Source organism: Lactuca sativa, chromosome 8, assembly GCF_002870075.4.
Source record: "Lactuca sativa cultivar Salinas chromosome 8, Lsat_Salinas_v11, whole genome shotgun sequence".
Lineage (NCBI taxonomy): Eukaryota > Viridiplantae > Streptophyta > Magnoliopsida > Asterales > Asteraceae > Lactuca > Lactuca sativa.
In genome coordinates this window covers 169,463,170-169,474,876 of record NC_056630.2, presented here as the reverse complement: position 1 = coordinate 169,474,876, position 11,707 = coordinate 169,463,170, and the positions used below count along the sequence as shown (strand labels likewise).

Sequence of the window (11,707 nt, the reverse complement as noted above, 5' to 3'; positions counted from 1 at the left end):
CAAAAATGCCAAACACTTTGCTCCGGAGTCACGCTTGTCGTCCTCCCCAGTAGTGACTCAAATCCCTCACAATAATCTTCCACCGTACCTGTTTGTCTTAGTCGTGTTAATTCACCCAATGGATTCATGCTCATGGGGGGTCCAAATCTGATTTTGCACTCTTCAGAGAACTCGAACCAGTTCAGGCGGGTCTTCATTCTTCGTAGGTTGTGGTACCACCCGCTAGCTCGGCCTTGTAGTGAAAAGGTGGCCTGCCTAACCCAAGCTTTCGTGGGGGTCTGTTGCTCCTCGAAGAAGTCTTCACATCTCTGAAGCCATTCGTTTGGATTCCCCTTTCCATCGTATGTCGGGAACTCCATTTTGGCAAATCTTAGTACTCTACCCCCCTCTGTATCCAGTGTTTTCTGTCTCTTCCCAATCTTTTGGTGACCCTTGATCCCTGCGGTTTGACCCCTCTGGTTTTAGGTTTTCCCAGTTGTGCTTGAAAGGTCGAGGTTCACCTATTCGCCATGATTCAAAACCCCTGCCTGTTCCTCGTCCCGCTCCTTCCTGGGTCCCTCCTTTGCCTCTTCCAAACAACCCTCCTTGGAATGAAAACTTACTGTTTGGATTTGTTCCGAAGGTGGTGCCGCGTCCTCTTCCACGCCCCTGTATCACTGGGTCATCAAAACGCTCTATCTCGAAGACCCTGTCCACGCTTTCATTGTCTTCTCCCTGTTCATTGGTTTTGTTTTGGCTTAGGGACTGCAATCCTTCTTCCATAGCTGCTTGCTTGGTCTACAAAGCTGACATCGCTGCCTTCAATTCGTTGTTGCTCTGTGTTTGCTGGATCATGAATGCTTCCAACTTCTTCATTAGTTCTTCCTGTTGTGTTGACATCACGAGCGGCTCTGATACCAAATTTGATATGCCCATGGATTGTGATCTCGTGATTGGACCTGTATGCCTGCCATTTTCAGAAGCCGTAGGAGAAGAAGACCTAATCTCCTTAGAGAGGAGACTAGGATACGCTGGTTTTTAGTATTAAAAATTGATTCAATTCAAGCTTATTTTATTTCTCTGATTACCACCCTTTAAATAGGGAAAACCACAATTTCTAAAAAGGAAACAAAATCCTAACAAAACATAAATCGATTCTAACACAGAAATAAACCCTTAACCTAGTCTTACCAAAAATTGAAAATTGTAAATTATAAAACTCCTCAAAATTTGGGCGCTTTGACCTCTTTAGCTTTCGTGTGATAAACCCTACCATATTTAGGATCCATAACATAGCACAATTGTTTTGTTATGAAAACAAAAAGAAAATGACATCAAGTTTGTATTAATGCCACATTTGGAAGCAAACGTTTTGTTTTTATATTGTTTGGAATGTAAGTATTTATACAAAAAAAAAGTCCTTACATAGGTATTACGTATAAAAAAAATTAAAAAAGGTTTTATATAGAAAATATAAGATTTTTTTATGGGAAAATATGTTTTTTTTTGTATAAATATGATTTTATAAAAAAAACTTATTCGAATTTTTTTTTTTGAGAAAAAAGTTGTAAAAAAACTAAAGTTAGGATGAATTCAAAACATAATTCTAAAACTTGGGCCAAAAGGGTAAATTTGGACCAAATTTGTAATAAAATTGAAAATTTTGGCAAAAACTGTAAATTTTGGACCAAATTTGTAAATTTTTTTGAAATCTGGGCCAAAAATGTAATTTTTGAAAGTTGGATGACCTGTTGACCGGGTAAAAGGGCTAAACTGAATACGATTACCTGTTTTTGGGACTTAATTGAATAAAAAAAATATATAGGGACTAAATCGATTATGAGGTCAATATGTAAGGACTTTATTGTAGTTTTCCCTTATTATTATTAGGCTAGTGAAGAAGGTGAAAAAAAATTCCTTTTAAAAAAAAAGTTTTATGTGTTGTATCAAAATGATTATAATATCAGTTTATGAGATTGATAGTTTTTGTTTGTGTTTTTTAGGTGACTCAAGGTCTGTTTATGTAAGGAACCTGCCAACTATTGTTACTAGCCTTGAAATCTTTAAAGAATTCAAGAATTTTGGTGAAATCAACTTGAATTTCTTAATGTAGTTGTAGTAAATGAGCTTCTGCTTTTGAATTTGACCCAGGCTTGATAAATTTTCCCCTGTCCCACATGGTGCTAACAGGTTCATTTCAAGAGGCTTTCAAAATGGGGAACCTACTTGATGAGTACAATCAAGATTTATAGCATATTAAGTAAACATATTTTCTTCTTAAATTAAGTTTTTATCAATTGAAATTAATGATTTGATGTTTGGCTTGTTATTTTAATGGAATCCATTTTATTAGTTAAATTGACTTCTATTGATTTCACTGGAATGGAATCAACCATTCCATTCGATTCCAACCATATCTGATTCCAGGTTCTCCATTTTTTTTAGCTTAACCCATTAACTCGTGTCTGTCCCCATTAAGTCCATCAGTTATAACAACACAATATGTGAAAAAACAGCTATATATTGTTAGATTAATATTTTTATATTAAATGTAAATGTCTTCATAGTATAGGGGTAGTTTATGTTATTTTGGTAGTTTTATTTTGAATTCGGGTTATATCCCCTTTGTATGTTTTTCTGATCTATCGATCAGTTTTATTGAATGAGAATAACTTTCTCTCAAGTTCTTCTTTCTTCTTTCATTCAAATCTAACATGGTATCAGAGAGGGTTTGTTGATCCAAACCTTGTTATTATTCATCAATCGTTGTTGATTGATTTCTCAATTATCGGTAATCATGCCTCGTACAACCCTAAAGACCGATGCTTCATCATCCTCTGAAACTTTTCCAAATCCTTCAAGTCCATATTTTATTTCTTCATCTAACAACCCGAATTCCATTCTCGTTTCATCTGTTTTTAATGGAGTGGGTTTCAATTCATGGAAACGGTCCATGATAATTTCTCTCACCGCCAAAAACAAAATTGGCTTTGTTGATGGAACCATTGTAGCACCTTCTGAAATTGATCCAGAATACACTTTTCGGTTTCGAGCAAATTCAATGGTTATCGGTTGGTTGCTGAATTCCCTTCACAAAAACATCGGAGGCAGTGTTCTTTTCCTACAAACCACAAAAGAAATTTGGATAGAGTTGAAAAGCCGTTATGAACAATCAGATGGAGTTTTACTCTACCAGATTCAACAACTCTATTTGTTGTCTCAAGGTACAGAGGATTTCTCATCTTATTACACTAAATTAAGTATGTTCTTGTGCCTCTGCCACCGAAATCAACAAATTCCTCGAAGAACAACGTTTAATTCAGTTGTTAATGGGTCTCAATGATTCATATAAAGTCATTCGTGGTCAGATATTGATGATGAAACCGATGGCTTCAATATCTACTACTTATTCCATGATCATTCAAGAAGAACGTCAAAGAGGCATAACTGCTTCTTCTCCCTTACAATCCGATGCTATTGCAATGCTTGTTTCTGGTGACTCATCAAAGAAGCTATTGACTTGCACACACTGCAAAAATATGGGACATACAAAATCTCAGTGCTATCGGTTGAACGGTTTTCCCCCAAATTTCAAATTCACAAAAAATAATCGCAATGACACTAAACCTTCTGCTCAACATGTTGAAACAGTCTCTCCACCTACCATCACCACTGATCAATATGATCATCTTCTCCATCTTCTCAATGCAAATAACATAAGTCCATCAACTATTCCAAATCAAGTCAATGTTTCAATCACTGGTGGTGTAATGGCAGATGAAGGTAAACGTTTTTCTTTCGCCAAGTTTGCTTCAAATGTCTATAAATCCAAAGAGTTTTTACAACCTCACTACTCTTGGATCATAGACAATGGAGCAACAGATCACATGTGTTCCAACAGTTCCTTATTTCTTTTCATGAATAAACTTTCTCAGCCTATTTCAATTGGTCTTCCTGATGGTTATACCGCTTCTGTTACTTATATTGGTGACATTCAAATCCACAGTAATCTCATTCTTCATGGAGTCTTTTATTTGACCTCCTTCAAAATACAATTTAATGTCAATTACCAAGTTCACTTCATAGCTTCAAACTTTTGATATATTTACTGATACAAAATGTTTTGTGCATGACCTTTCTTCTAAGGGTAGCATATCTCTTGGCGTTTTGGGAGATAGAGTCAATGATCTTTATGTGTTTGACCACAGAAGACTTCAGAAGACTTTTTCTTTTTGTAATTCTGTTTCCAAGTTGTTTCCTGTTTTCAATAATGTTGTCAAACAATCTTATTTCAATTATGTACTTTGGCACAAACGTTTTGGCCATATTCCAATCAAGAAGTTACATTCCCTTTCATTAATTCCTTCTTCTACTCCTGTTGATTCGATTGATATGTGTGATATTTGTTCCAAGGCCAAACAACATAAGTTACCTTTTCCTAAAAGTATCTCTGTCACTTCTAATCCATTTGATCTAATTCACATGGATATTTGGGGTCCCTACAAGCATTCTACATGTGATGGCCATAAATGTTTCTTAACCATTGTGGATGATCACACCAGATACACATGGGTTCATTTGTTAAAACACAAAAGCTATGCTTTTGTTCTGATTAAGGCTTTTATTGCTCTCATCCAAACTCAATTCTCCAAAACTATCAAATGCATTAGAAGTGATAATGCCTATGAACTGGGATCAAGTAATGAAGGTCAGGAGTTTTTTAAAAATCAAGGCATCATACATCAAACTTCTATTGCTCCTTTACCTCAATAAAATGGACGAGTAGAGAGGAAACATAGACAAATTCTGGAGATATCTCGTGCACTGTTCTTTCAATCTGGGTTGGGTATTGCATACTGGGGTGAGTGTATCATGACAGCCATTCATCTTATGAACAGAATGCCATAAAAAATGATCAATCACAAAATACCATTTGAAATTCTGTTCAATCATAAACCACATCTTGAATATCTCAGAAGTTTTGGGTGCCTATGTCATGTCTCTACCTCTTTTGTAGGCAGAGATAAATTTATGCCAAGATCAACTTCTTGTGTTTAAATAGGATATCCAATAGGCAAAAAGGGATATAAGTGCCTAGATATTCAGACCAAAGAAATTCTTATATCAAGGGATGTTAAGTTCTTTGAGAACATTTACCATTTGAAGTCCTTTAACCAGCAGGATTCCTCAAATTCACCATCATTTCTTCCTATCAATTCCACAGAATTTGAGCCTGTCACCTCTCCTTCATCCAATAATCAATCTGATCCTCCTTTCAGGAGAACCACTGGACCCTCACATCCTCCAACATACTTAAATGATTTTGTATGTAATCATGTAAATTCCAACCTATGTCCTCATACTGTAACCAATTTAAGTTTTGATGAGTCATCACATCTATCCTCCATTTCTCCTCCTACAAGTCACGTTTTTCACACTATCACCCATCCTGTCGAGCCTACATTTTATAATCAGGCTCAAGGTCAACCAGAATGGGAGGCTGCAATGAAAACTGAACTCCAAGCTCTTGATCTCAATCATACATGGGACATTGTCAAATTACCAAAAGGGAAGAAGCCTGTCTCTTGTAAATGGGTCTACAAAATTAAACAGAAAGCTGATGGCAGCATTGAGAGGTACAAAGCCGGTTTAGTTGCAAAGGGATTCACACAAAAACATGGAATTGACTTCCATGAAACATTCTCTCCAGTTGTCAAGTTCACTACTATCAGATCCATCGTTGCTTTGGCACTCAAAATGGGCTGGAATATACATCAATTTGATGTAAACAATGCTTTTATACATGGATAGCTACATGAAGATGTTTATATGAAAGTCCCACCTAGATTGACAGTTTCTTCGCCTTCTCTTGTTTGCAAACTAAAAAAGTCCTTATATGGACTTAAACAAGCAAGTCGCCAATGGTATGCTAGGTTATCAGATGCTTTAAGAACCAAAGGCTTCATTCCATCCAAAAATGACTACTCATTATTTCTCAGAAAAAGTGGGGACAAAACTGTAATTGTCGCCGTGTATGTGGACGATATTCTTGTCACAGGAGATGATGTGTCTCAAATTCTTTCTCTCAAAACATTTTTAGATGAAGAATTCAAGATAAAAGACCTTGGCCAACTCGGTTTCTTCTTAGGTCTGGAGTTTCAAAAGACTGACAAAGGTATGCTTATTCATCAACACAAATACATCAAAGAGTTACTGGATCTGTATTCAATTCACAGTTCAAAAACAGTCACCATGCCACTACCATAGAAACCACAACTCCTATCTAACATGCCTGATCCTCTACTGGATGCTTCTATTTATAGACAACTCATTGGTAAACTAAATTTTTGTTTACATACAAGACCTGATTTGTCTTTCTCAGTTCAACACTTGAGCCAATTCAACCAAAATCCTTGTCAATCTCACTATGATGCTGTTATTCATGTTTTACAATACCTGCATGGCACTTCAACTCAAGGATTATTTTTTAACTCAAATTCATCTTTCAAAGTAGAGGCCTACTATGACTCTGATTGAGCTGCTTGCCCAATCACAAGAAAATCTGTCAGTGGTTCTTTTTTTATCATGTTTGGTGATTGTCCAATCTCTTGGAAGTCCAAAAAGCAAAACACTGTTTCATTGTCTTCATCGGAAGCAGAGTATTGATCTATGCGAAGGGTATGTTCAGAATTCGCATGGATAAGTTGTCTTCTCATTGAGATTGGTGTGCCTGACATCACTCCCTTTCCCTTAAAATGCGACAACTTGGCAGCAATTTACATTGCCAAAAACCCTATTTTCCACGAGAGAACAAAACACATCGAATTAGACTGTCATTTTGTGCGAGAAAAACTACAAGCAAGCTTAATATCTTAACTCATGTCTCCACTACTAATCAACACGCGGATGTGTTCACGAAAGCTTTATTCTGAACAAATCACAAGAATGCTATCGGCAATCTGGGGCTATTTTCCTACCCTCCAGCTTGAGGGGGGGGGGGGGGTGTTAGATTAGTATTTTTATATTAAATGTAAATCTCTTGATAGTATAGGGGTAGTTTATGTTATTTAGTAGTTTTATTTTGAATTCGGGTTATATCCCCTTTGTATGTTTTTTTGATATATCCATCAGTTTTATTGAATGAGAATAAGTTTCTTTCAAGTTCTTCTTTCTTCTTTCATTCAAATCTAACATATATATTGTTCTAAAGAAAGGAGATTTAAATTTATGTTTATTTTTTGAATATAGCATACTACCCAGTGTTAAAGAAATGATCATTTTTTATAACTAAAACATTATATGCAATTTTTTTCTCAGGTCTTGGGGGCAAAGTTCAATACATAGATGCTGATATTGATGAAATTTGTGAAGAATGGTTGACTTTTGTTGCACATGCTTCATTTATCGGTGATATTTTATATCCACAAACAATATTGTTAGATAGCATCGTCTTTTGACATGTGTGAAATGTTAGCTTGCATTCTCTTTAGACTTATAGTGTACACACAATGTTTTTGATAACTTGTTTGACATTTAGATGAAATAGAAGGTTTGGTATATATTTGATTCTTTATTATTCATAAATGCACGTAAATTTGTATCGTAAATGCACAACGTAAATGTGTATCGTAAATGGTTGTTGATGTTTATGACGTGTAAATGCGTGTCATCTTCATTTATGACATGAACTTTAATGATACGCAAAACGTGTGATAAATGCGCATCATAAGGTTACGACACGTAAATGTGTGTCGTTCTCCTTTATGACAGGGTCATCCTTGACACGTATTTGCATGTCATCTGTGCGCTTTATGACACGCAATGTGTGTCATTAAAGGGTATTTTTGTAGTAGTGTTAAAATATAAAAATTGACTAAAAACATTTAAAAAATGATTAAAAAATAAATTTGGATGAATATGATATTTATAAAGTTAAAAAGAATAAATATAATATTTTGATTTTAAGATGAAGAAACACATACACGAAATTTTCCTGAAAAATAAATACTACACACATGAAGCACCTCAAATAGCAAAATGTTGTGGGCCCTTTTTATCCTTTTAGTCAAAAAAAATCCAGGTCTCTTTATATTCACCCGGTTTAAACAGAAATTCGGTTATGGTATCGCTTGTAGTTTCATTTGATATTTACCTAAAACCCGACTAGTATATCCGAACAACTGGCCTAGTTCATGTACCAGACCCTCGCTAGTATTTTTTGAATAAATTTTTTTGCTTGATTGCTAAAAAAGTGTCAAAATATTTTGTACTTTTGAGTTGGAATTGTTGTAGCTTACTTTGATTTTGAAACTATCAATTGCTTTTACGTTGACTAATTAGTGAAAATATATTGAGGTGTATCTGATTAACATTTTGTACAAAATACTACATCATTTTGATAAAAAAAAATAGTGATCCATTACATATGGTCTAACAACAACAAAAGTATCACAATCATCAACTTAGTTAATCAGCCTTACTTCTTGCGACTAAAAATAAAAAGTTCATCAATTTTACTCGTAAGCACAAATACGTATAAATGCAGTGCACTTATAAAACTTGAAATTTCATGTGTACATATATTCAAAAATCATAATACTTAGAATAGAACATTTATAAAATTTGATTACACATGTAAATTGCACGAGTAGGTAGGGTCATATGGGTATCGGAATATTTAATGAAAAAAGAAGGAAGAGTGTATTTTTTGGCTAATTAAGATCTTTCTATCAGTGAATTTAATTTTCCAGACAGGCTCCGTCTTCTCTTTCTCACTTCAAACGAAGGAAGAAAGCTTAGAGATGATACTTTCTTGAAAAAAGTGCACTCCATTTGTCATCCCATTCATGTTCTCCAAAAACAAACTAGAAAAAAAAAAAAAAAAAAAGAAAAGAGACTACAAGTAAAATGTTCATTTTTGGAACAATACTTGCTTGTTTTGTTGAAATATAATGGATTCTTAACCTCTGTATATAACTATGGTAACTAACATAGGAAAATATAGCGGGCCTCTCCTTAATTAGCTTTCGTATCCTTTATATCTTGACTTCCTGACTTCTTCTCGAATAATTAGGAGTGCTGAGACAAAAGCTTTATCGACATTTGGAGACAAAGAAACCGAATACTTTTCTTCAGCTTTCACTTCTTTTTTGTGTGTAACTTCAGTATGTAGCTGCAATGTAATCAAATAAATTATGGAATTATTGGTAATATTTAACTTTGCTAAATTGTTCATGTTTATTGAAAATAAAATGTTATTCTTCCAGCACCCCTGCCAACAAAGCTTCACCTGACAGCATCATGCGTATGTGAATAAGAAGGTACTCAATGCCTTTAGGTGCTTTACATAAGAGCTTAGTGCTTAAAAGGCAACTAGATCGATCACATTTGTGATGGAAAATCACATCACCAAATCCGTATAAATTATAGACCTTAATTCTTAAATATAATCAAGCTTCATTAATGATATACATCAAGCGATTAAATTTCATACCTTGGCAAGAATTGTAGATTTATCTTGAGCCATTATGATGGAAGTTCCATCTTTAAAATTGTCATAAACTCTATAATTGAATGTGCTTTCAGTCATATTAGATGTCATGAATACATCATATCGGAGTGATTTGAAGCCTCTTGTCTTCTTCACAGTGAAAAGCCTATGGTGCTCATGGGGATCTCCCTTGTAGGCTTGACGTCTTCTATGCATGGTAATATGCTGCATTTACGTATTAAGTGATGAATATATCTCAACATCGAGCAATTATATACCTATCAGCGTTTAAGGGGTGATGAATATATGAGAAATTACCTTTGTTGTAAAGGAAATGACTGGTGCGTCTGTCTCGTCTACCATGATGCGTTTGCCACTCTTCTTCTTACTTGCTTTAAATATAACATTTCCTTCTTCGTCGCTGATTTTGAACTTGTCTTCCACCTTGCCATTCTTTTCAAACATTAACTCCATAGGATAGTTGGAACAATATTTCTGATCTACAATTACGACGGGATATTCAGGCTCCTTGAATACTCGATCAGGAGTTCCTTTACTAGAATGATCGTCATCTGATGAATAACATGGGCTAGACGCGTATGGGCTAGACATTGTCACGGCTGTTCTGAGCCCAGATATGTGACGATCACCACCAAAGGGGTTGAACGCCAATGAGCAGTGGTTGTTTATGGAATAGGTTGGTTCCCATAGACATTAATGTTGCAGATGAACCGTCATCCTTGAAATATAACTACTGTCCGACCGACGTTAACGGGTTTTCATCAATACGTTTGGCTACTTTTAATTCGTGTTTTCCTCTTGACTTAATCAAAGATAGATAGTCAGGTTCTTTAGCAAAATGGTGTACCTTTGAATATATATTCCGAATATAGTGCTATTGTGTTCAAAAATCAAAATAATAGTAAAAAATGTTTTTTTATTTATTTATTTTTTTTTTATTTATTTATTTTTTTTTTTTTAGTTTTAGAACATTTAGTTAGAGCAATTTCTGTTTTTATATAGTTATAACTTTATGCACTTGTTACATTGCAAAAAAATATTTATCATTAGATAAAACCTCACTACAAGAAACCAAGCCCGTAGCAGCGACAAAATTACCGATGACGAGGGCTTTTAGCGGCGACTCTACCATTTGTCGCCGCTAAAAGCCTTCGTCACGGGTAATTGTGTCGCTGGTAAAGCTTCTCACCAGAATCCGTGTTTCCCCCTCTAATAGAGCTCAGTCGTTCGATCGAGTATCTAATCCAACGGTTGGGCTCTCTTATCCGCACAAACCTAATACCGACGACAGTCGTGTAGCCGCTAAAAGTCTAAAAAGTTGCCGCTAATAGTGGTCTTAAAAAAGACGCGGTACCCTTCACTCCAGATAGTCGTCGCTGTTGATTATTGTCGCCGATAAAGCCTAGATTGTCGCCACTAAAAGTGTCGCCGCTAAAGGCTATCGCAGATAAAAAAGAAAAAACTAACGCAATCTACTCTTTAGCTTCCAGTTTTCCATCTGCTTCCTGTAACACTGCTACTCTTCCAATCGGTGTCCCATTTTGCTATCGATTCCTAGCTTGATTCCAACAAGATATCTCCCAACATTGTGAGATTAGGGATCAAGGGTGATTAGGGCTTCAATAAAACAGGTTAAGTCTTGATTTCTAGCTCCATCTCTGGAAGAAATGTAAGTTGAAGTTCTTATATCTCTTTGTCTTTGTATGTTAACTTCAATTTCTAGCTGTATTTGATGATTAATTGCAAACTATTTTTCCATTTCAGTGTTTTTGGTAGTGTTGTCTTTGGGTTTACGGGTGAGGGTATTTTCGGGTGAAGACCAATTTTTCGGAAGACATATTCGTTGATTTCCGCCACTAGGTTTTATTATTTCAATTTATTGTGAAATTTGAGTTTAATTGCAAACTATGTGTAGTTGTATCAATTATGTGAAAATTGTCATATGTATGTATATTTGATATTTGTATGAATCTATGTGAATTTGGTGTATATATGCCAATGTATGTGTGTTTGATGTATATGTGGTATATGAGTATTTGGTAGAAGTATATATGATGTTATTATCTGTATATGTGAAATTATATGTGTTTGTTATAAGTAGGATGTTATTGTGTGTGTATGTGAATGTATGTATGTTTGTTATAAATGTGGTAAATGAATGTGAAATTTGTGTATTTGGTATAAATAAGATGTTATTATCTATATATATGAAAGTAT

The 11,707-nt window shown here is 35.0% G+C and overlaps 2 protein-coding genes across 2 annotated transcripts; one reads left to right on the top strand and one right to left on the bottom strand.

The window, feature by feature from the left end:
* The first annotated feature begins 2,776 nt into the window (after positions 1–2,776).
* On the top strand, positions 2,777–3,322 carry LOC111917560 (uncharacterized). Its single transcript, XM_023913231.1, has one exon. The coding sequence runs from the start codon at positions 2,777–2,779 to the stop codon at positions 3,320–3,322; it is 546 nt and encodes a 181-aa protein (XP_023768999.1).
* A 5,304-nt stretch (positions 3,323–8,626) lies between these two features.
* LOC111917568 (protein LURP-one-related 15) lies at positions 8,627–10,292 on the bottom strand. The gene is made up of 3 exons (XM_023913234.3): positions 9,788–10,292; positions 9,473–9,694; positions 8,627–9,151 (listed from the first exon to the last, which is right to left on the bottom strand). Exons 1-3 carry the CDS (start codon positions 10,079–10,081, stop codon positions 8,999–9,001), a joined length of 669 nt encoding a protein of 222 aa, XP_023769002.1. The 5' UTR covers positions 10,082–10,292; the 3' UTR covers positions 8,627–8,998.
* Between the last annotated feature and the right edge of the window lie 1,415 nt (positions 10,293–11,707).